The sequence below is a fragment of the Strongylocentrotus purpuratus genome, unplaced genomic scaffold (genome assembly GCF_000002235.5).
Source record: "Strongylocentrotus purpuratus isolate Spur 01 unplaced genomic scaffold, Spur_5.0 spur5_scaffold_16, whole genome shotgun sequence".
NCBI classification, from domain to species: Eukaryota; Metazoa; Echinodermata; class Echinoidea; order Camarodonta; family Strongylocentrotidae; genus Strongylocentrotus; species Strongylocentrotus purpuratus.
In genome coordinates, this window is record NW_022145601.1 from 32,035,880 (window position 1) to 32,062,286 (window position 26,407).

Genomic DNA, 26,407 nt, shown 5'->3' on the forward strand with positions numbered 1-26,407 from the left:
CTATTATGTAAAAGCGTGTAGAACAGGTGAATATGCATGTGACACCTGTTCTACACATTTTTACATAATAGCAGTGAAGAGATGTTCCTTTGTCTACCACGGCAATTGTTGAGGGTAGAATGAGGAACTGTATTTTTTGTCCTCTTTCTTTGTCCGTCATATTCATAGTGTATTATGAGGATTTATTGTTATTGTACTAAGATAATACCAGAAACGAGGCAATATGTGATTTATGTGCATAATATCAATAAAATAGAGCAATGTAAATACAGCTCAGATCTTTAATGAGTCATAGTTTAGCACTGTGTATGCGTATTGTGTGAGTATTTTCGTGGTACATTTAGTATGGTTCACTTACTTTGATTCGCCTAAACGAGGACATTTTACAAATTAAATGGAAATGCGGTCTTTTGTTTACTGATTAGAAATAGGGCGTTTCTGTATTTGACACGGTTTATCAAAACAAACCAAAAATTGGTAGAGATTAGACATGGACTTAATATGGCAGTATTATAAAAGTGACATGTTTGATAGGCTAGAAGATTTTAAAACATTTTTGGGGGAAGGGTCGAATACGGAATCGCCTTTAGTGACAACTTGGGTTTCTAGTTGGAAGAACAAAATCTGACAGAAGTACATAATATTTATCACAAGCTACGTGATACTGGTTCTAAACTAGTATAGTTGTTACTGCAATTTCTAGGCTTGATATTTCAGCGAACATGTTGACATCCAGGGGCGGACCAAGGGGCTCATGGGAATCTGGTTCCTTTACACCCAGGGCCCCTGTTTCATATAAATTGTTGTCAATAAAAGGTGACAAAATTCAAAAACAAACTCACGCACAGCCAATCAAATGCAAACATTAATAACACGTACGTTTTCTTAAACATGGTTGTATATACAGTCCTTCTTGCTCCAGTCATTTCGAGCGTGTTTAGTCTTTAAGGAGAATTTTTTTTTGAAGGAGTTACAATACAAACATAATACAATCTATTTGAATATTACAGTTGATTCATCATAGTTCATCGGTTTCATTGCCTTCAGCTATGGGGCTAAGTGGACCGTAGCGCGGATCAACTCTACGAGCTGGTGTCCGAGTTAGCTCTCTTCTGCGCCTCCGACGCCGCCATGGCGCAAGGAAGGTCACCAGGAGACAGATAGCACAGCTGACGAAGAGGACTATCATCACGACAAGGAAAGCTGTCATCCAGCTGTTGGATATCTGAACGACCTGCACCTCAATCTGCACGGATATATGTCCCAGATTATTCCTGGCCTCACATGTAAACTCCCCCTCAACTGCTGATGATATATCCCTGATGACGAGGGTGTCGTTTTCACGGACGCGATACAAGCCGTTTGGGTACTCAGGGACCGTTTTCTTAGACATTGTTTCTCCATTCGGGACCGTCCACGTAATCGTAGGGGGCGGTTTGCCACTAACAGGACAGACTATCTCGAACCGTTTGTCTCCCGGTGTTGCGTTGTAGATGTGTGGAAGATCGTTGACTATGTATGGTGTGCAGTGGAAATCATCATAGGGGACACGATCGAGATGGATTCCGTGAAGGGCAGGTGGCTGATCACATTCGCACCTGTCCAGAGTTCCTCCATTCCTCACCAACCACCCTGGGATCCAATCTAGTTGACAATCACAGACCAAGGGGTTCCCCTTCAGTGACAGATTCAGAGGACCAGAAACACCGTTAAAGATATCCTCTGGCAAGCTTTTGATTTGATTATTCTGTAAGCGGAGCGTTCTGATATTACGAGTTCCATCGAAGAGACTTGTGTTGAAACTCTTTATGCCATTGTCATTCAGATCTATCCGAGTCAGTCTAGATTTATTCTGGAAAGCATCGCCGGCTATTTCAACAATACCGCTACTGCTCAGGGAGATCACGGCCAGTTCATTTAGCTCTTTGAAAAACCCCTCTCCAATGCGATTAAATTCAGTATGGTTAAGATTCAAATAACCAAGCCGGTACAGACACCTAAATGAACCGGCTTCAAGATTCTCTAGTGGGTTTCCATCAAGTTCAAGTAGTACCAGATTCAGTGATTCGCAGAAGGTTCCCTCATCTATACCACGCAATTGATTCACCGAAAGGTACAGTTGTTTGAGTGAAGTTAAACCCTTGAAGATATTTCTGTTGATGGCTTTCAAAGAGCACGAGCTCATGTTCAGGTCGACGAGGCTTTTGAGATCCGCAAAGGTCCCCTCTGCAAGCGTCGTCAGCTCCGTGTGGGAGTCTCGCTTACCTTTAAGGTGTTGCAGATCTTTCCTGACGTCCGTTGTGAAAGAACCAAAGGTATTTAAGCTGAGATCTAGGCGGGCTAGATTCAGGAGACCACTAAACATGCCATGTGAAAGCCTCTGGATCCGACTTGACCGAAGCGACAGTTCCATCAGGTTTCCTAGTCCATCAAAAGCTTCGGACTCGATGGTTAGATTCACTTGGTTACCTTCAACAAACAAGCGTTCAAGCGAAGGCATCGACCCAAACAGGTTTCGAGGAATCACCGGGAAGCGATTGCCACCTAGGTGGAGCTCGGTCAGCCTGACCAATGGAGCAAAGATCCCTGGAGGCAATATTGTAATCGAATTCTCCTCCAAGAAGAGTTTGTCCAAATTGGACAACCCGGTGAAAGCTCCACTCTCTATTTCGTAAAGTTTGTTCTGCGCAAGGACAAGTTCTTCAAGATGGTGTAAGCTTGAGAAAGTATTCTCTCGGATGAGTTCAATATTGTTCCTCTCAAGGTATAGGAATCTTGTCGAGTTTTGGAGGTCACCCGGTATGACCGTTTGATTACTTCCGGCACATGAGACCATCTGGTTGGTGTCACACTGACATCTAGGTGGACACGGAGAAGCAGATATAATGAATTTGAAGAAGATGCATGCCATCAGTATACCTCTTACAGGACCGTCCATTGTTCTCCTGCGTATAGAATAAAAGAAAACCATAAGTTAAATAATCATTGGCGCAATCACGATTCTTAGAACGTATGGGGGGGGGGGGTCACAAAATTGGTCTAATTTTGCAACGGTAAAATATTGTTTTCAGTGTTCCACCGAGTTTAAAGTCACGGCCACAAATTTTAAAAGAAACCATTAGTATCCATCTGTTAAAAAAGTTCGAGTAAGGTGTCACCCCCCCCCCCCCCCCACTCCCGAACATGAAAAAATGTCAATCCAAACATCATAATTTAATTACACATAATTTGTATTGAAGTCTAAAGAAAATAAATTTTGAACTATAGTTCAACTATGCAGCTATTTTGTTTTGTTAGAAATATTCAATTTTTTCATCTTCTGGAATTGTCCTATAACTATATAGTAATGCCGGCAACCTTGGTAAATCTACCCCCCCCCCCCTCCTCTGTTTATCTAGACCTGTATACTTAAAGAGTCAAAATATATGCCTATAATTATTGATACATGTACTTATATAATACATAAATATAGGCCTATAATGATAAGCCACCATCCAATGTAAGATGTGGTTTATTACAGGCGGAAAACACCCTGTAGTGAATTAAGCTTATCAAAGCTACGTACACAAGCAATAGGCAAAATCAAAACCCTCCTACCAGATTACAATGTAATCACTTACTTGGACTTAGGATGTAGGCTGCAGACAAAAATAAAATATGACTTCAGGCGTGAGGGACTACCTATTTAGCTGCTCCTTTGGTCTGTTTATTACAAAAGCTCCTCGATGACTTCCTCAATAATAGACAATAAACGTGATTGGCTGTAACACAGTATGTAGACTAATCTAATGCACTGCGATGGCAAATGTTTCGGAAAAGGCCTTCGCTCATTAATATCATAACAATATTTGTATTTGTAGATCGCAAATAGATAAGCGATATCTTTGGCAGGACACGCGGTTAGCTAGGAACCGCGGAAACGTTCGTGGTTTGATTAATAGGCAAAGTCCAAAGTCCGGTCGATCAATATTTACGTGCTTTAAAATCTGCTCGTTTTACCACTTTAGCAGTTTAGTGTAACATGAGTCATGTGATTCAAGGTGAATGGATGCTTCTTCCCGGATCCCCCGGGAAAGATTCTCTTAAGTCCACCTGTTACATATGATAAGATTTCTTTGAAATTCTACTTATTGTTATGTCGGGTAAGCCTCAATCAATCTCTCGGGTCGTCAGTAGCAACTATTAATGTTACCAATGCATGAAATACCCGTCAGAATGCGATCTACAAATAAAAGCAGGGCTAAGATTACAATACCCACCAGATGGTGGTACTATACACAATTATGTTATTAATAAGTACATACACATTCGAACACGTTGCCATTAGGAACACCTACTAGTAAATGTGGTCTATCCTGGCGAATAAACATTTTCTAACATATTCGTTAACGAGTAAACGGGGGAGGCGCCAGGTTATTTTCTTAGGTGGGGGCCAATGGGCGCGCCAGCGACCCTCCCCCCCCCCCTTCAGCAAAAGTCCGGTGTGTAAAGTCAATACGGGTAGACCTTTTTCTTTTGTTACGAGCCGGAGAGTTTGGGAACACGCATGGTATACCTCCGTTCACGGAGTGGGGGGGGGGGGGGCCGGGTGCCCCCCTCAGAAGTTGAAGATTCTTTTGAAAATTGATGCCCAATGGCTCAATTTGGTGCATTCCTTTTGCCAAATTAAAAAGAAAACAGTCTTAAGTTTAACTAACAAGAACAAGCTCAATTCAAATGTAGGCTGGCTTACCTTTAATGATGGGAAATACTACTTACAGCATCACGAACATGCACTACTTTTAATTTTCTTCTGTCAAAAGGAACTCCAATTTACAGGTATGTTTTCGGGCAAATGCGTCAATCACTTTGCTTATATCTATATCAACATCTCTGTTTAAATTGATGACCAGAAGTGAAGACAAACAATCTTGGGTCATTGTTGACACCCCCCCCCCCCCCACTCCGTGAACGGAGGGATACCATGCGTGTTCCCAAACTCTCCGGCTCGTAACACAAGAAAAAGGTCTACCCGTATTGACTTTACACACCGGATTTTTGCTGAAAGGGGGGGGGGGGGTGTGCTGAAAAAGGCTCGTACAACAAAAGAAAATGGTCGACCTGTATTGTATATAATCTATGTAATGAAAATGTTTTGAATTCATGTCAAAGAAAAACGACTGGTTTTTATTTCTAAAATTAATTTGTATTGTTTGAAATAAAATTTAAAAACTATTGAAAAAAAATATATATTGACTTTACACACCGGACTTTTGCTGAAAAAAGGGGGGGTCGCTGGAAACACGCATATGCGTATCCTAAATACTGTAACACTGGGTGGGGGGGGGGGGGTGTTGATCTCAATCCAAGAACGTTTTCAGCAATCGAAGCTCACTAAATGAATGCTTAGCAGAAACACTCGTAAGTGTGAATGTGACCATAATTTTTAGAAGGGTTGTTATAGATGAATATGTCGTTTCCATTGAACAATAGGCCATGCAGTTTAGGAGATGCAAGGGATTAATTTGATTTTTGTTTCAGTTGGTGGAAGGTTCTTCGTCGTCAACCAATGTTTGAACTGCCGGTAATGTGAATGTAATAATGACGCTTCTGTATCTGGATTAGGATGACTTCCATAGATCCTTGCTAGTATTCCATTTCTTGATATCAAGAATTACCATTGCCATACAACAGAAAATCATTTCTTGATATCAAGGAATATATAGGAATATATGTTAAAACGACTTGCCATGACACGCATGGTCAGTGGACGTTCACGCCGTTCTCGTCCACTCAATCTAAAAGTACCTATTGCATTGTCTCAAGGTGAACCCTCGTGTTCGGATTGTCATGAAATAAACATTGTGAAGAATGAAGAAAAACTCCAAATGTTTCCGTCAATTACTGTACATTTTGTGCTTTTTCTCTCTTTTTCTTTATTTTTTTCTTTTCCCTCTCCCCCGCCATCCCTTACGTCATACATATTTACATATTATAGTTCTCTTCTCCTGACCTTCCCCCTTCTCTTCCCCTTCCTTTTCTTTTCTTCTCCTTTTTCTCTTTCTCCTTCTCTTCCTTTTTTTGAAAATGATAGGGGCGGCCGCCCCTGCGATTAAATGGGTTGTGAGTAATAAATCCATGTAAATATAATTTAGTATTCTTGAATTTTGTCTAAGAATGTATGAACAAAGCATAGCCCTGAAAATAGAAGGGTAGGCCTCCATTGTAAAAGCCCGTCATTTAGCAAAGGCACATTTATTTTAATATTACATTTTTTTTTTAATTACGAGTAGTTAAATTCGTATCAGTGAACGAATTAACTGAAAAATCATAGATTCACTAGGGGAGTAATCGAAAATAAATAGACGATATTCGTAATTATTTCATTCAAAAAGACTTGTGCATTTTAATTTTGATTACATTACGAAATTGGTTTATTCTATCCAGTTATCATAATCCCGGCATAATTATATCATTATTTGTAATGACCTTTCGGATTGACATTTCAACATGAACTCTTAAAATTCAAATAACTGCTTTAACTGAGGTGTTGCAATATTAATGATCGTTGAGTCCTGACTCGCAGATTTAAAGCAAAAGTTAATCTTTATTCCCTACATTTTGTTTAATGTTTCATTCATCCATTCATTCTTTCTTTCCTTATTGTAGTTGTTATTGGCGGTGGTGGTGGTATTTTTACATTACCTCAATATGAACTATGCTTGCATTAATTCAAATTAAATAAACTTAATTCAAATGACTTGAGAAACAAAAGTGAAATGGACTTTGCGTAATTTCAATGTTAATATAGAAATAATTTGCCGTTATTGCTACATAGAAGACATAAGTGTTGTAATGTTATGAATAAAAGTTGGATATGTACATAATTCGTATGACATAAAGACTGCGTACAAATAAAGTGATTTCCGTAATAACTACAATCAATGTTCAGCCATATTCATATTTTATTTAATTCAAATCATTGGATGTTTATTTACATAATTCTTTTTGAAAATCAATCGTAACATCTTGACCATATCATGTTAACATATCAAACATAACATGTATCTATATTTTACAAATAATGAACACCAATCAAAACAAGGGAAACGTTTTTTGTTCATTAAAAGAGACAAAGAAACAAAAATAAAAGAGGTAAAAAGATGACAAAAAGAAGAAAGGCAAATTCTTTTTAGAACAGGAAATAATGACTGGAAGAAAAATAATAATCACGAGAAAAAATATGAAAGAAAAAGAGAAAGGGAACAATGACATTTACATGTAAATGTACATGTACGCTATCCCATAATTGTGTCATTTATACGATTATTACTACAAGGATTATGTGGGGGGGGGGGGGGGGGGGGTAAACGAGCCTGATAACATTTCATCGTTTTATCCTACGTTGCATCATCAAAACACCTTTCCCTCATTTATCAGAGGCCTTGGACTTTCATATATTCGATATATAAATCATTAGCGCACAAACATTGATGCATCAATATTCAATTATTGAGAATGTTATGTTGGGATGCTTAAACAATACAGCCCTGGCTTTTAATTTGTTTGAAATTACACTCAACATGATTTTTCATGTACATCATCTACATGCACCGTAATTACATAAAATCCACTCTCTCTCTCTCTCTCTCTCTCTCTCTCTCTCTCACAGTAAGCAGATAAGAACAATGGATAGAATATTTCCTGCTTAATTTCTAATTGCTATCACAACAAAAACAAACAAACAATAGATCCAATGTAGATCTACAGTATACTACATATATTTGTTTAACACAACACAAACACAAACTTGTATACCTAAACACAGGATCTGGCTCTGAACATACAATATTTTGTTTAACTATAAAGACCAATTATGGTCATGCGATTGCATTAATTGTGAAAGAAACGTTGTGGAATCAATCAGAAAAGGTTGATCATCTAGCATATAAGTATTGGTGTGTACAGCAAGGTTCTGGAATCATCAAAATGATAAGAAATTTGGCCCAGTCTTGGTAAAATTATAAGCACTGTAGCCAGAAAGATGTATATGGGACTAAGCGCAACACGTGCACGATATCTATCAGGTCCAAATAGATATAATAATTGACCAAATATGTCAATTAGTGGGCAGTTTCTAGGCAAAAATTGTATCATCACATATTAGTCAAAACATATTCTTTCACATGATTAGTAATGAGAGCTTTTATTTCATTTTTTGAGAGGGGGGGGGGGCGTTTCCAAAACTGGTCTTTACCTTTAACAATAGTGGGTACCTACGGTTACATGTAGTTCAGCCATTTACATGTAAGTAGTGAGCTCTTGTGAAACAAGTATGTCAGCCTGATAATACTGACACCACAACACAGTACTGGTAGTACACACATTGTACTGTAGGAAAGAATATAAAATAATTCGTGAAAGCACAAACGTCTCATCAAATGCAAAGAAAATTTACACAATTTGAAATGTACAACAGTAATTGGAATATACAGGCCTACATGTACATGTACAGTAATTCTTTAAAATAATGATCTAGCGGTAGATATATCAGGCATGCACATGTAGAAGATTTTAGATATAATATAAGTTACCCAGTTGCACTCGAATTATAAGAAAGAACACACTATTGCAACACACTTTAATGCACAAATATTTAGTAGAGAAAGACAAGGTTAATACAAAGTCAAGGTGTTATATTTCAAATTCATAACTATATTATTAGAATGTACCTGTATAGCCCATGTTAATGTATGCTAAACATGTGTTTTAGGAACACAAATGTCAGCTTCTTGCATTATTACTTTTGCAGAAAGTTTTCTTCAAAGTCAGGTTCTGAAAGTCATAATCATGGGAGAACATACACAATGTCAAAATGTCTTTTGCAACATATACCTGTACATGTACATTAAATGTCTGTACTTCATCACATGTATATATTTGTTGGCTTTTTAACGGAAATAAAGTCTTCTGAATTGAATTGAAAAATATTTATTAAAAAAAAAAAAAAAAAAAAAAAAATGACAAAGGAAAATCTTTGCACTTGTATCAGCCGTAACCAGGTCCTCATTTCATTTACCGGTATTTGCATTTGAACTACACTAGGTAGAATGGGAATTAAGGAGAAAAGCCTCATGTTGTTAAAAACATAATTTGCTGGCTGATGACTTTGGGGATAATCATTTTGCATGACTTGTATTGCAAGAAAAATTACTTAAATTAAACTTATGCAAATATTGCAATATTCAGTAATAATTTTCGACTTGAGTTTTACATGATATTATGCATGAATTCATGTAAACCGCACACAAACATATACAACAGAGACATTCTCTAATCATAAATACACACATACAGTCAAACCTGTCTACAGTGACCGCCCAATGGAAACACAAAAAGTGGTCTTTGTAGACAGCTGGTCTTTGTAGACAGGTTCCTTTAATACATGTTTCAATGAGAAACCATTTTCAAGGGAAACAACAAATGTAGTATTTTTAAACAAAAAATGTGGTATTCGTAGACAGGTGGTCTTTGAAGACAGTTGGTCACTTAAAAACAGGTTAGACTGTATATCATATTCACCCAAAGGTACAAGTATAATGTACAGTACATGTAATACACAGGGTTGGTGAAAGACAAAGATTTAATTAACATATCATCCATTGCAAGACATATGAGAATCAACTCTATCTTAAAAGGAGTGTATAATGGCATATACTGGTTATATGCCTTTCACCAACACTGTGCATTATTTTAAGGAAAATACACTTCTATATTTAAAACAAAATTGAGATGACTTAACAGTTAACACTCACATCCACGTCAAACTTATACATTTACAAGATACAATGTACAATGTAAAGTATACAAACTTCAATTCATAATATTCTATAACATCAGTCATTAGCTGGAAAGTAAAAATGAAATGAAACCCCAACCAGTCCTCCCATAGAACAGCAATGCTACAACATAACTCATCATGTGTACCTGTGAGGTGTTTCACAAAGATCCTCAGTCAAACTGAACTCTAAGTTGGACTTAAAAATTATGGAGAGCTATTTGTAGCCTTAAAATAAAATATATTCAATAGTGAAAATTCAAATATTTTTGAATTTTAACAAATTCCACATCAAGACCATTAAATATCCTTGATAATAGAAAATATGAATGATTTGAATTCACATTTTATGCCTTTTAAAATAACTTTTACAAAACATTTTCATAGAATAATGGCTTTCCATAATTGTTAAGTCCAACTTAGAGATAAGTTCAACTAAGGATCTTGTGAAACACCCCCTGCACATTATCCTGACTACCCGGTACTAGAATATTTCTTATTATGTGGCAGTCAATTCAATTTATATTTGTTCTTTTTTTTTATGAGAGAACCACCTTGCAACCACCTAAGTCAAAAGTATGTTACTTTAAGATTGCTTCTTTGTTATTTTGACTTCATTCTATAAAGTAGCCTTTGGAGGGCTAAATATTATCTTCTTTTTTTGTAAATTATCCTGACTACCATAATGTGATATGAGTGTAATACAAGAACAGAGTAACAGAATTATTATTATTATTTTTTTTTTTACAGGCTTGCATTTGCAGATAATTTTAGTTACTGTTGTCAAGCTTATTATGATAATCGTAAAGCTGGAAATGTTTTTCATCAAATGTAAGTTTCCCAACACCTAAAGCTACTGAATACTGAATGCTGCCAACATCCATGATGTACAATGTACTTGTACAGACAAAAACCCAATTAGAGATGGTTTATTCACATCCACTGAATTCATATTATAATAATAGTGGGTTCTTGTTCTTGTATAGCACTCATGTCTGTCAGACTTGACACTCTTGGCGCTCTGCAATTATTACCCGGCTTTAGCATGGCTGCCATGATGGTGCTCTGACATTTCAAAGAATTAATTCCTGCCAGGTACTCACTTACATCGCCTGGGTGATTTGAACTGTGAACCTTCTGGTCCACAGTCCGGTGACGTATCCACTCTACCACGACACCTCCATGGCATACTCGTCATTCTGACCCTCCAGGTCCTGACTTATGGTATCGTGGTGTCAAACTTGCATACTGATTACTTCTTTTGAAATCATGATACTCTTCTCTACAACTGAGTACTGATGGGCTAATGGAATGTTTAATTGGCTGACCATCGTCAGTATTCACCTAGATGTTTGTGTTACCTCATAAAGACAGTGCTTGCACTGGTACTGATGGCAGAGAAGTTCTCATTTAGCTGTGAGACAGATGTGAAATGGGAGTCTGAAGTGGACAAGGAGTCACCGTTAGGAGGTGATGCGTTAAAGAAGCTATTAGGAAGAGTCAGCGTACAGCAGGACATCCTTAAACTTGAATCCGGAAGCTCTGCGACAACATCCCACTCGTCAGCATCTACATTGTAGCAATGAATGTCCTTCTCACGCTGCCGGCCCAGACCATTGTAGCCCCCAACCACGTAGATCTTCTTGTCCTCTGTCGTCGTGCAGCCTGCCATACTCAGACCTGTCAGCATCGGTGACATGGTGATCCATGTGTCTTCCCGAGGGTTGTATTGCTCCACTCCCATGACATCCACCCGATCTCCGTAGGAATTCAGATGGTTCCCACCCATAACATACATCATGTCACGTAGGGTGCAACTCATGTGGAACCCCCGAGCAATGTTCATTTGGCATTTAGGAATCCAGTGGTCAATCTCATGGTTGTACATGTAGCACATCTGACTGAAGTTGTGCGTGGCGAATCCTCCGGTGATAAACAGGTTGCCATCTACCACAGTTCCAGACATGGCATACGTTGGTTCATCCAAGCGATGCACATACTTCCAACTGTTCTCAGTTGGGTTGAACATCTCGACTGAAGCCAAAGCACCCTGTTCATTCTTTCCCCCAACAGCTACCAAGCTGCTTCCAAGCCCTGCCAGATAGAAGAAAGCTCTTCTCTGTTGCATAGGACACATCTGGAGCCACTTGTTGAACCTTGGGTCGTACCGGTGAACCGTTCCGATGCTCTCCTTGCCATTAGAGTTCAAGGTTACCTGCCCACCTACGACATAGACGAAGTGATTGAGCACCACCACGCAATGATCGACCCTCTTCAGAGGCATCCTAGAGAGTTCCTTCCAGCCACTGTGGAGTTCATCCATAGCCAGGACCTGGTTACTCACCTTGTGATGTGGCAGTTCACCCCCGATGGACACTATTGCTTCCTTGGTCGACCTGATGCGGGTGCGAGGGGTCTGCAAGGCAGGCTGGCGATGAGGCACCAGGTGGTAGTTCAAGGCCTCTATCAGGAACCTATGGCATGACTGATCTTGCATCATGAAGCCATGTGACTGGACATGCTCCACCAAGTCGTCGCTTGAGATCAACGGGAAGCGAATGTGCTTCATCAGCTGAGCTGCATGTCTGTCACATAAGCAATATTGGATATGAATTGAAAAAAATTGAATTAATTACACAATCTTTAACACCTCAATCATTTTGTACAGAAAATCCAGAAAGCAAGAGGAAAATATGTAAGGCTTACAATATCTGTTTACCTGTAGAAATACACTCTTTTTTTTGTTATTTGAAATTCAGGTGCATGTTTGCCATGAATAGTAATTCTTTATAAAAACAATTTTACACAGAAACTAAATTTGTATCAGTGAATTAGCCACAACACGATAATTTTTGGAAAATCATCAATAAACTTGCGCTTTCTCAAACACGCAGGCATTTCAATACTAACTTTAATCAGTTGTATTCTATGCTCATACTGTATGTGTAGCCAAATTGAAAAGTTACTTAAATCCATGCTTGTTGACCTTTTACTTTAACTAAACCCTCCATTACACTTAAATCCTATACATTTGAATATATGTACCTGAATCTTGTCTGCTTGTCATGATTGATCCACCTGGCTGCGATTCCAAACAACTCAAATTCAGATCCGATGGCCATGCGATCTTGCTTCAGGAAAAAGCACATATCATCATACTTGAGGGACTGGAACTCTGGTCTCTCAGCTACAATCAAGAAATTATCCACAATAAACTCATGCACATCCTGCTCCAGCTCCTTGAACCCAAACTTCCTGGAGAGGTGGAGGATCCCGATGCAGTTCTCCACGGCCAGGACCGACGTCAGGTACTGGCTGCAGATGTTGATGACACGCTTCATCTTCAACTGGACGGCTCCGCTCACAACCTTGTGGACATTCTCCAGGGTGAGCTCTATCTGGGATGTGTAAGCGTAGTGCAGGAGCAGCTCCAGGCTCTCCTTGGAGATGTTACTGTGGAGTTGGACGTCACGGACATTGTCGTTCTCAAGGTATATGGCCCTGAAGTACTCGCTGCAGGATGCAAGGACGGCGCGGTGGACGGCAAAGTGGTTCCCATTGGCTATGATGTTCCCGTCGCACAGGATACGTTGCTTCCACAGCTGATGGAGTTGGTTGAGAATGTCATTACTGTGCTCAGAACATTGATACTGTCTGCTTGGCGCTGGAGCTTGACTTCGATGAGGCTCTGGTCTAATGGGCTTCTGCATGCTGAAATTGTTGTTCATCGCAACACGTGCAGCGGCCATTTTGTGGTTCTTGAAAAGTGAACGGCTACTTCCTGTACTTCATAACAACTTGAAGGATGATTTCAAGACCTGGAGAAATAAAATAAATATAGAAACAATGTATACTTAAATGTACTCAGGAATTATGGTAAACAAACAAGGGAAACGCTCTCGGCGGTCTCACCTGCATTACGCAATTCAATATGATGAAAAATTAAGAGCGTTTTGCCATAAAAGCATGTTGAGATAATGGTATGATACCATACATATTAGAATGTTTAAGTAGATGGGAAGCAACAATTCTTTCCAACATTTTGCAAGGCACTGAACATAAATGTGACAATATCTTGTTTATGAGACTTACAAGTTATAACACTGTACTGCCTATTCAGATAGAGGGCGACAGGACTGAATAAAGACACACACTTCATGTCAGCCATCTTTGTACACATGTGAGTTATTCCAGCCTTTGTAATTAGGGACAAACCATAACCTGGTGGCAGCTGGTGTTTGTAACCCACTCATTGGAAGTCTTGCCATGATTTACCAAGGACTTCACACAATTTGTTAGCTTATCTAAGCTGTACTTGGAAGGTCAAATGTGCAAATCGAACTGAAGTTTTCTACGGTGGCCCCACATGCTTAACTTTGTGTGAGTGACTGCACAGCTGTTGTCACTGTTCTACGACTACGGTAAGCTTGTGATTTTCTCTACTGTGCTTGTGCTTATATAATAGTCAAGATGCCTGATGAGCGAAGTGATAGTAGTGATGTGGCCAGTAATGTGTTCAAAAGGCCGAACATAAACCCTCCTGCTCACCTGAGGGTATCTGATGGAGATGCGATTGAGGGATGGAAGATGTGGAAACAGATGTGGGACAACTACTGTGTGCTCACAAATCTATCTTCTCAACCTGAGGAATACCAAACTGCTCTGCTCCTTCATAGTATTGGACCGGATGGAGTAAGAATCTACAATGGCATGAAGTTTGCCAGTGATGAAGACAGCAAAAAGTGTCATCTTATCCTGGAGAAGCTGGATTCCCACTTTCTTGGAGAAAGAAAGGAATTTTTTGAGCGGTTCAAATTTAATCGCAGGAATCAGGAAGGGGAGAACATTGAACAATACGTCACTGTGCTGAGAACCATGAGCAAGTCATGTGGTTTTTGTGAATGTATGAAGGACAAGCTACTGATGGACAGACTGTTATTAGGTGTGTCAGATGACAGCATGCGGGAGAAAATGATGGGAATCCCAGACCTCACTCTGTCCAAAGCCATTGACATATGCAAAGCTGTAGAAGCGGCGTCATTGCAGATGAAAGCTCTCAAGAATGAGGAGGTAGTCTACAAGGTCTACAAGAAGGTCAGCACTGGTGCATCTCATTACTCTAAAAGGCCTGGCAAGAGCAGTGGTAAACTGAAGGATGCAACTGACCCAAAACGTTGCAAATTTTGCTGCAAAATGCATGAAATGAAGAAGGAGAAGTGCCCTGCTTGGGGCCGCACATGCATGGCATGCAAGCAAAAGAACCATTTCAAAGGATCTGAGGTTTGCAGAGCTTCAACCATACACTGCGTGGATGATGATTCTAGCTCGTCGTCAGGTGAGAGCATTAGCTCTGTCACCGTACAGAATATCAATGCGGTTGATGCCAACAATCGTCCTGTTTTCTGCAAAATGCTGCTCAACGACACAGAGGTTGAATTCCAAGTGGACTGTGGTGCTACAGTGAGTCTACTCCCACAGAAGTATGTTGTTGCTCACAACGACATAAGAAAGGAAGCAGTGCAGCTTCAAATGTGGAACAAATCAACAGTCACTGCAGTAGGAAAGTGCAAGATTAAGACGAGGAATCCTGTTAATAACAAGAAATATGTTGTTGATTACGTGGTGGTTAAAGAGAACCTGACTCCTCTCCTGAGCAAGAAGGCAGCAGAGAAGATGAACCTCATCACAATCAATTATGATAACTTTGAACAGATATATGTTGCGACTTCAAAGGATCTTGCAGAGTATCCCGACGTCTTCTCATCCTCCAAGATTGGCACACTCCCGGGAGACCCAGTCCATCTCTACCTTGACGACAATGTAAAGCCCAGTATTCGACCTGCTAGGACCATTCCTGAATCCTTGAAAGATACTGTCAAGGCTGAACTGGATGAGCTAGAGAGAAAAGGGGTCATAGACGTCATCACTGATCCTACGGACTGGGTGAGCCAACTTTCGGTAGCGACACGGAAATCGGGCAAGGTTCGTCTGTGCCTGGACCCACGACCTTTGAATGTGGCATTGAAAAGGGAACACTTCCCCCTTCCAGTGCTAGATGACATTCTACCCTCACTAACTGATGCCTCTACCTTTTCTGTGTGTGACCTGCGTAATGGCTATCTTCATTGTCCCTTAGATGAGGAATCCAGCCTGCTCACAACATTTGCTACACCGTGGGGTAGGTACAAATGGAAGAGGCTTCCTTTTGGACTAAAGGCGAGCAGCGAGATCTTTCAGAGACGTCTACACCAAGCGCTAGATGGCCTAGATGGAGTCCGCTGTGTGGCCGACGACATCATTATCTGGGGTTCTAGTGAACGGGAGCATGATGATCGACTGGAAAGCCTGCTCAAGAGATGCCAGGAATTGGGCATCGTTCTCAATGCGGAGAAATGCCAGTTCAAAGTCACAGAACTTACCTTCCTCGGACATGTTGTGTCCAACAGAGGAATGAAAGTGGACCCCTCAAAAGTCAAGGCGATCCGTGAAATGGATCCTCCCAAGTGTAGAGATGACGTACATCGACTCCGTGGCATGGTGAACTACTTATCTCGGTACTTACCACATCTCACAGAAGTTCTGCAGCCAATCAATGACCTGACCCACAAAGATGTTGCATGGACATGGGATGAAATCCATGAGCAATCATTCAAGAAGGTGAAAGAACTCTTGACCCAAGCACCTCTGCTCAAGTACTATGACCAAAAGAAGCCCTTGGTCATCCACGCCGATGCAAGCGCTCATGGAATTGGGGCTGCTATGATGCAAGATGGTCAGCCTGTTGCTTATGCTAGTCGTGCGTTGAGTGATGCAGAGTCGAGATACGCAGTTATCGAAAAGGAGATGCTCGCCATCGTGTTTGCTCTAGAAAAGTGGCACCAGTTCACATTTGCACGAGAGGTGACTGTCTACAGCGATCATAAGCCACTAGAATGCATCGTGAAGAAACCCCTTGATAGGGCGCCGAAGAGGCTTCAAGGCATGCTCCTCCGTGCCATGGCATACAACATCGAGGTGAAGTATCTGAAAGGAAAGGAGAACCACTTGGCCGACCCCCTTAGTCGTTCATGTCTACCGTATGAAGGAGGACAAGAGGAGTTTGAAGTGGTCAACTCGATCACACACCTGATGCTCCCCGATGACAGGGTTCAGGAGATAAGGAGACACACAGCTGCTGATGAGACTCTAAGAATGTTGAAAGACACCATACTCGAAGGATGGCCTGATCACAAGTCTCAGCTTTCATTGCAACTCACACCATACTTCAACATCAGAGATGAACTGACTGTCAGTGATGGTGTTATCTTCCGTGGTGAACGTCTCGTAATACCTAAGCAGATGAGGGCTGAAATCAAACATGATCTACATGTTGGTCACAGTGGTATCGAAGGAACCCTCAGAAGAGCAAGAGAACTTGTCTACTGGCCTAGAATGAATCAAGAGATCTCAGAGTACATTCAGACATGTGAGACATGCCAGGAACATTCAATCTCCCAAGCAGCGCTCCCTTTGATGTCTCACGAAATACCTGATAGACCCTGGGAAAAGATTGGAATGGATCTCTTTCACTACGACGGTGACACATACCTTATCACTGTGTGCTATCACTCAAACTTTTGGGAGATAGACAAGCTTTACAAAAGCACTGCAACATCTGTGATAAACAAACTGAAGGTCCACTTTGGGAGATATGGCATTCCAGATATCATCATCAGTGACAATGGTCCTCCGTTCTCATCACGGGAATTTGGCACCTTCATCAAGGAATGGGGAATCACATACAATCCGATCTCCCCATACAACAGCAAGAGTAATGGCAAAGTTGAATCTGCCGTCAAGTCTGCCAAGAAGATGATGAAGAAATGTAAACAGACAGGAGACAGCAGGAATCTAGCCCTCTTGAACATCAGGAATACACCAACGCAGGGTATGGACAGCAGTCCAGCACAGAGGTTTCTGGGACGACGCACAAAGACCCTGACACCTACCATGCGCCCACTCCTTCAGCCCAGAGGAAGCAGCAAGAATGAGATGAAACAAATGAAACTCATTCAAGCAAAACAGGCAAAATACTACAACAGGCGAACCAAGGAGCTGCCTGTTCTTGAGGATGGTGATACAGTACGCATGAAACCATTCCAGCCAGGACGCGACATTTGGCAGAAGGCCAAAGTCCTACAGAAACTAGACGAGAGATCTTATGAGGTGATCTCTGGTGGACATACATACCGGAGAAACCGAGAGCACCTTAGAGCAACAAGGGAATCCCCAGACAGTGAGATTTCCATCCCTACGCTACCCGATATTGAGACGGATGTCAACGATGACGCGGCTCGTTCTAGACCTGATGACACCAAGGACCTACAACCAGCTGCTTTGCCTGATCAACCTCAGACATCAAGCCGCCTACATGACCAAGAGCCAACAGAGCTGAGAAGATCATCTCGTCGACGTCATGAACCAAGCAGCATGAAAGACTTTGTTAGATATTAAAGATAAACAAAGCAACGAGAAAAAAAAAAAAACAAAACAAAACAAAACAAAACAAAACAAAACAAACTTTGTTTGAAACTTTTTGAAAACTTGACTTTGGAAAATTTTTGGTTAAGATTTTGCTTTTTTGGACTTGAAATTTTTGATAAGGCAATTATAAAACCACATGATGTTTTTTTTTTTGGTGTTAGTACCGTGGTACACCGTTGCTATGGACTATCATTTAGACTTTCGTATTAGAATGAGAGCTGCTTTGGAAAGCTGAACACTTTTGGACTCATTCTACTCAAAAAAAAGGATCAAGTAGTGATTCTTAAAGGACTTTGTTTTGTTAACATTCTTTTTTATATTCATGCATGCTGATACATTTTGTAAAAGTCTCACAAACAGTTTTTTGGGGCAAACCTTTAAAAAAAAAAAAAAAAAAAAAAAAAAAAAAAAAAAAAAAAACAGGCAACATTTATATTTTGGCTAATGTTGGCCATCCATCTCTCCCAGTAAAAACCACAATGGGGAGGATGTGACAATATCTTGTTTATGAGACTTACAAGTTATAACACTGTACTGCCTATTCAGATAGAGGGCGACAGGACTGAATAAAGACACACACTTCATGTCAGCCATCTTTGTACACATGTGAGTTATTCCAGCCTTTGTAATTAGGGACAAACCATAACAATAAAGAAATTGGTTGTGGATGAAAAGACTTGATTTGTTGTGCAGTCTTGAACTATAATGGAGCTATCAAAATCTCTTCTATTCAGGATGAAGGCTATTAGCCCAAGAATAAAGAGCTTAGTATAAAGTGCCTCCATTATGCTTCTTGCATAATATTCGATTGAAGAGCAGTGGTCAGTTCACAGATGGATGACCGCAAGACAATATGGCTTCCACCTTGTTGAACATTCCCCCAAACAAGTTAAGGGTTGTTTTACGATCAGGGTACACAATAGAAAAACTCACTTTGATGGCCCTTAAGAAAACCGCAATGAACAGCCAAGGAAAATCTTCCTTGGTCAACTATTTGGCACTGTTAGATCAACCTACAACAGCGAAGAAATTGTTTGAAACAAGCAACTACCTTTCAAAACGTTATAATTTAAAGTAAGACCGCACTCAATGAATTATTTTTTCCTCCTTGAAAAGAGTCACTAATATCCTACAAAATTATGATATTAACTTTTCCCACACTTACTCAGTTTTGGTAAATGCGCGTTTCAAATTTGTTTGTCAGGGGTGTGTCAAAAAGTGTCCTCTCCGAAAAAGTGACATTTTTTATCAGCACTCCTTCAAGAAGAGCCACATTTTGAAACCAACCTATGTTATTAGTAGACCTAACATTGTTTTATCATGTGCAATAGATAATGTGCTTTTTTTGTTTAATATTCACACTGATTTTGAAGGTGTCAAACAAAATATCCTCTCCGACCCATAATCAGTAGATGGATATATGACTGTAATAACAGTCTACAAAGTGCATGGATTTACAAAAGCTAGCCTAATTTTAATTCATCATGAGGTGGGTATTACAATCTAACATCTTCCTGTTATTTGATGGGAGGTTTTTTAATTCTATCCATTCACAACCTACTTTCACCCCCTATAATTCCATGATGTAATGTATATGTGGAAGAATTAAGACTTGCCATCCATTAAATTGCATTTACTGTGTGTTTATACCTTTCCACGTTATCAGTACTGTTAATCAACTATACAATGATGAAATGATACTATGATTACCATCTACATCCTCTCCGAAACCAAAGAGACTATATATAGTCTCTTTGGTTTCGGAGAGGACAGCAGTTTTTTTGACATATTTACATACTTCCATCAAAAGTCTTCATATTCAGGTTAATCACATAGATCAAGTGGGTAATGTGTTGCTGTTATACTATTGGGTGTGGCAATGCTTTGTCCTACATGTAGTCCTAAACATTTCTGGTGGAAGAGATTGATACATCAAGTGAAGATGCAGTGAAATCTGGTCCACTTTAAATCATCAATTTCATGAATAATAACTAGATTTTAATTTGTCACTTTGACGAATAAGGTGGTCTGTCTTCAATCTTATAGACTTGAATATTTACTATATAGAGAAAGAGAGAAGTTATATAGACATGTAAACAATGATGATGATGATGATGATGAACATGATGGTGATCATGATAGTGTAATGGTGATGATGATGACGATGATGATAATGATAATGTTAGATGATGATATTAATGATAATGTTAATGATGATGATGATGACGATGATGATGATCATGATGATGATGATGATGATGATGATGATGATGATGTTGATCATCATCATCAACAGACCATCATGACATCATATTGAAAAATGAGAGGACATTGAGATAGCATATAGTCTCAGCTACCAACATACTAAAAAATCAACAAAAATCAAGCAGAAATAACGGCGATATTGCTCGCAAAAGACAGGAATGTAGAATCCAGATTTGAGAAAAAGTCATCTCCTATAGGGATTACACGCAAAAAGTAATGGATTAAGTGAAAATAGGGATACAATAAAGTAAATAGGGTTGTTTATTACATTATTTGCGATTCTACATGATTTAATATTCAAAGGAGACGGTACAGTGAAAGGTCAAAAAGACAAAAAAAGTGAAGAATAAAATTGTTGGAGATGCCCAGACTCGAACCAGGGGTCTCGAGGACGGAAGTCAAGTGCGTTACCGATATACCAAAACATTTCCAACAGCGATTAAACGTAAAGGGAAAATTGAATTCTCAAATCCCACTTTGCAAGTGAAATATGAGCATGATCCCGGCATCTGATCGAAAAATAAAGGGCACACTTGTGATAGCTTATTGTCTCAGCTACAACATCCTTAAAGCTCAGCGTAAACAAAGATAAAACGATTGAGATATATTGCTCGCGAAAGACGGGAATGTAGAATCCAGTTTTGAGAAAAAGTCATGTCCAATAGAGAATACACGCAAAATGTGAAAAATGTACATGCTTCCTCTAATCGCAAAAATACGCCATGATGCCATTGTCAAAATAGAAAATAATCTCAGCTAGAACATATCAAATTTGAAAGAAAATTGATCAATATTTACAGAGATACAATCAATTTTCCAAAAATCTGCTGACGTCAAATTCAAAATATGCATTACTCATGTAATACCGTGTAATATCGGGTCAAGTCGACCGAGATACGGATTATCAGATCCACCTCTGGAGGTAGATCTTGACGTGTCGATCCCAACGAACTCCCTGTGAATTCGCTGTGGAAACACGCAGCGACAAACCGTGTCTGGCGGGTCATCAGAGCGTACGAAGCCCCATCACCACTGCAGCGTGATTGGTGAAAAATACTTTGAAATACGCGTACATACTGTACAATTAATATCGCTGTATGTAACAATGAAAAATGTACATCACACTAGAATAGCATGGAATCCTGTGTAGATCTGAATCCACGATCGAGGTCAAAGGTTGAATCTTGACTTCCGATTGACACAGCATTTGCCTGACTTGGAACACGAAATTGGGGCGATTCGGAATGCTGCGCTCTGTGAAAACAGATTGTTTTAATACCGTGTCGCCGCGACACAGTATTTCAATTCCGGAAAAGATAATCCGTGTTCCACTTTTTTTCTGTGGAAACACGCTTAATGAATTTTGTATCTCATGTTTTTGCACATGTATTGTGGATAAGGATAGCGCAGGTCCGCTGCTGTTAACTTTGACGGATGCTAATTGCGTTATTACTGGTCAGAACCTGATTGGTGTAATCAACTCAATTATCTCAGCTTAAATATTTCTCAGGCATGAGTTGTTGGAATAATCATTGTCAAGTTAACCTGGGTATAACTTCATGCTGTACACAAATAAACATGTATATTACTATGCCCCTCCGTACGGCACTAATCAATGTGCACTGTAGATTTGATATTAGAACTATAAAGCTAAGTCACTCAAGAGTCTATATGGTACTACAACCATTATGACTACTGAACTAGAAAGGGAAAAAAGTGAAACAACATTTATTTACAAGTTGAGGATGATTTTAATGTAAGTATTGGTGTGCACTGCAAGGTTCTGGAGTCATCAAAATCATTATAAATTTGGCCGAGTCTTGGTAAAGTAACAAGCACTGTACACAGAAATCTATATATGGGACAACACACATGGTGTCGGGGCTAGTACTACCTTGAATTCCTTGTCTTTCTATGCTCATTACTCAGCCAGTATACATTTTATTCCAAAATTGTTTGGCACATATCATTTATTTGTAATCTTGAACATTCAGTGTAAGTTTTGTTTGATTCTGTGAGAATTAATTTTCTGTTTTTTAACAGAACTAGACTTTATCTTTAAAAAAGTAAACTATTTGGGCAGCATCTCACAAAACCGTCATAAAAGACCCTTAAACGTGTCATTCATTCAATCTGGTAAGTGAAACCAATGTATTATTAGCCGAAGCACGTAGAACTTAATTAGCGCACGCGCAAATCGTTCATCCGATCTCTGCAAATTGCAGCCTCACTTTTATTAAATTGGCACCGACAAGGGCCCTTCTTAATGGCTTTTGCTGCCTTGCTATAAGATATTTGTGCGAGGAGGAAGCTTGCGATTTTCTGTTTTTTTCGATACCAAAATTATGATTTTTAATTAAGTATTTCACTTAAGTTTAAGTCTTACTTTAAAGTTTGAACCATTCTCATTTTCGTCATATCTAAGGTACAAAGTGTAGTGGAAATTTATTCTGAGATGTTCGTTAATTTTTCTATTTTATGTGTTTGCAATGCCGAGTGTGCGTCACCTACATGTACATGTACATGTATATGTGAAGTGCGTCACCTGTTTAAAGCAGGACATGTCAAAATCTCTGTGGTATGACGTAATATTACATATTGACATTGCCATTGAGGCGGCACCAATCTAAAGAAACCTTGTGTGCACTGCATTCACCACTAACGAACGCTGGGCCGCACGTTATTTGTATATGGTGATGTGACCATAGTTTGCATGTGACCTAAGTTTGCTCTCTAAAAAAAATCATAAAGATTTCTAAAAACTGATATCACCAATAGGAAGAGGAACATAAAAATACCCAGAGATGAAATTTTCTTTGGAATTGGGTTCGAAATTGTGAAAATATTGACAAAAGATCTCAAAATTTTGCAATCGTTTTCGTCAGTTCCGAAATATCAACTTACCAATAAGGGTCTGAAAATCTTCAATTTCAGAGCAGATTTCCTCAAAATTGTAAATAAAAAGTGGTACCAACTGATTGTATGATATCTTGACTTGCAAATTATGATATATTACCTTATTTTTGATGGATCACATTTTTGGATAAATCAACTGTAAATCCCTGTGCGTGAAGTTAGGTCGCGTTGTTTTTATTACTTTTTTTACTTTAGATGCAGCATGGACTAGATCTAAATCTGTGCGTCGACCGATCATACAAGCAAAACTAGACCCTAGTTCAGGTTAGAAATAGAATGAAGCACCACTCGATGAAACGACAGGAAGTTCAAACAGGATCACCTCACACTTCCATGGTAAACTGATCCTGATGCAGATAAAGTGCCCCACCCCCGCAATCCGAATGAGTCATGAAATCGAAAGTGAACGGCATCGATTGACAAACAATACACTGAATGTAACGTGTCGGGCACACGCCCTAACAACTAATGCCAATGCGTACAAGTAGATACGATAGATTTTGAAGGCCTCCCTCCCATTTTAACAAAATATTAACTGTATGAATTCATTTGAATTTTACTAAATATCATTACTTTTTTATAAGAATACTTACAGATGAGCTGCAATGGGTGAAAAGCGTAAAACATACCCGCTCAATGAAACATTCCAACGGAAAGCGTCATCCGTTGCTATTATTATAAGCTACACTGAATTACGTCGAGAGAGGGCGACTTACAATTTGGGGGCCTGTAAAACAGGATGAATAACCACCCCAATTTTTGTTTGTTAACTTGTTCGGTTCAAGATGTTAACACTTTCTGATGTTAATGACGTTAAAAAATATGCTGATAAACTACCTGTACTCCTTTTTTGAGGAGGAGGGGGTGTCCGCTAAAGAAAAAAAAAGAGATGAAGAAAAAAAAACGCGAGGTAGAAAGGCGTAGCCGGGAATCAAACCGAGTACATCTGCATTGTGAAGCGATGTCTTATCCACATGACCACTGTGCTTCGCTGTTATTAACTTGTTCGGTTCAAGATGTTAACACATTCTGATGTTAATTACTTAAAAAAAATATGCTGATAAACTAATTTTTCTCCTTTTTTGAGGAAGAGGGGGTGTCCCCTAAACAAAAAAAAAGAGAAGGACAAATCAATATGAAGAAGAAAAAAATATTAAAAATACGAGGAGAAAGGCATAGCCGGGAATCGAACTGGATACATCTGCATTGTGAAGAGATGTCTTATCGACATGACCACTGTGCTTCACTTTTATTAACTTGTTCGGTTTAAGATGTTAACACTTTCTAATGTTAATGACTTTAAAAAAAATGCTGATCAACTAATTTTTTTCATTTTTTGAGGAAGAGGGGGTGTCCCCTTAACAAAAAAAAAAGAGAAGGACAAATTAATATGAAGAAAAAAATGACCAAAAAAAAGGAGGTAGAAAGGCACAGCCGGGAATCGAACCGAGTACATCTGCATTGTGAAGCGATGTCTTATCCACATGACCACTGTGCTTCACTGTTATTATCTTGTTCAGTTCATGATGTTAACACTTTCTGATGTTAATGACTTTTAAAAAATGCTGATATACTACTTGTACTCCTTTGTTGAGAAGGAGGGGGTGTCCCCTAAACAAAAAGTAGAAAAGGGCAAATCAATATAAAAAAAAAAAAGATTAAAAAAAAAACGAGGTAGAAAGGCATAGCCTGGAATCAAACCGAGTAAATCTGCATTGTGAAGCGATGTCTTATCCACATGACCACTGTGCTTCGCTGTTATTAACTTGTTCGGTTCAAGATGTTAACACAATCTGATGTTAATGACTTTTAAAAAATGCTGATATACTACTTGTACTCCTTTGTTGAGAAGGAGGGGGTGTCACCTAAACAAAAAAAAAAAAAAAAGACAAATCAATATGAAGACAAAATGACAACAAAAAAAAACGAGGTAGAAAGGCGTAGCCGGGAATCAAACCGAGTAAATCTGCATTGTGAAGCGATGTCTTATCCACATGACCACTGTGCTTCACTGTTATTAACTTGTTCGGTTCAAGATGTTAACACTTTCTGATGTTAATGACTTTAAAAAAATGCTGATATACTACTTGTACTCCTTTGTTGAGGAGGAGGGTGTGTCCCCTAAACAAACAAAAAGAGAAGGACAAATCAATATGAAGAAAAAAATGATTAAAAAAAAACGAGGTAGAAAGGCATAGCTGGGATTCGAACCGAGTACATTCTGCATTGTGAAGCGATGTCTTATCCACATGACCACTGTGCTTCACTGTTAGTAAAGTGTAACTCCATGATTAATGCTAGTATCGGATTCAGGGGGGCCAAAGGGGGTACGTGCCCCCCCCCCCTCGTCAAAAAGGGGGTAAGGGGGAAGGGGAAAGAAAACGGGAGAAAAGGAGAAAAAGGAGGGGGAAAAGATAGAAAGAAGAAGAAAAGAGGTAGGAGAGAAAAGGGAAGAGGGGAAACAGGAGGGGTAAAGAAACAAAGAGAAAGAGAGAGGAATAAAAGGCGGAGAAGGAAGAAAGGGGGAAAGACGGAGCAGACAAAAGGGGGAAAAGGAGAATAATGAGAGGGGAAAAGAAAGTAAGGGGGATGACGATAAGAAGGCTTTTTTTTTTTTACCGGTAAAGGGGCGGTGGGGGAGGGGGGCACGCAATTTTTGCAGTGCATAATATGGGGTCCCCCTCCAACTGAAGAAAAAAAAGAGATGGAAAAAAGGGGGAAAGAGAGAATGAGAAGGGAAACAAAATCAAAAAGAATTAAACAATGAGAGAAGAGAGGTGCGAGAGCATGAGGAATTGCATTTCTTAAAGAATAACGGAATAACAACCAGGGGCGTCGCTAAATGGGGAGGGGGCCTGGGGTGCGACACCGCCCCTTCCCCACCTG

At 39.5% G+C, this 26,407-nt stretch overlaps 3 protein-coding genes across 4 annotated transcripts; 1 reads left to right on the forward strand and 2 right to left on the reverse strand.

Moving 5' to 3' along the window:
* Positions 1 to 114: 114 nt before the first annotated feature.
* LOC100889596 (leucine-rich repeat and immunoglobulin-like domain-containing nogo receptor-interacting protein 1) lies at positions 115 to 4,001 on the reverse strand. The gene is made up of 2 exons (XM_003730678.3): positions 3,621 to 4,001; positions 115 to 2,945 (listed from the first exon to the last, which is right to left on the reverse strand). Exon 2 carries the CDS (start codon positions 2,936 to 2,938, stop codon positions 1,019 to 1,021), a length of 1,920 nt encoding a protein of 639 aa, XP_003730726.2. The 5' UTR covers positions 2,939 to 2,945; positions 3,621 to 4,001; the 3' UTR covers positions 115 to 1,018.
* A 7,088-nt stretch (positions 4,002 to 11,089) lies between these two features.
* LOC587186 (kelch-like protein 14) lies at positions 11,090 to 24,221 on the reverse strand. 2 transcript variants are annotated; one of them, XM_030987283.1, is made up of 3 exons: positions 24,115 to 24,221; positions 12,863 to 13,635; positions 11,090 to 12,402 (listed from the first exon to the last, which is right to left on the reverse strand). In XM_030987283.1, the coding sequence occupies exons 2-3, from the start codon at positions 13,564 to 13,566 to the stop codon at positions 11,175 to 11,177; spliced, it is 1,932 nt and encodes a 643-aa protein (XP_030843143.1). In that variant the 5' UTR covers positions 13,567 to 13,635; positions 24,115 to 24,221; the 3' UTR covers positions 11,090 to 11,174. The 2 variants fall into 2 exon arrangements, with proteins under 2 accessions (XP_030843143.1, XP_030843144.1); XM_030987284.1 differs by having other exon boundaries at positions 24,151 to 24,178.
* Positions 14,288 to 18,310, forward strand: LOC105443205 (uncharacterized protein K02A2.6-like). Its single transcript, XM_011676134.2, has one exon. It carries the CDS (start codon positions 14,288 to 14,290, stop codon positions 18,308 to 18,310), a length of 4,023 nt encoding a protein of 1,340 aa, XP_011674436.2.
* Positions 24,222 to 26,407: the final 2,186 nt, after the last annotated feature.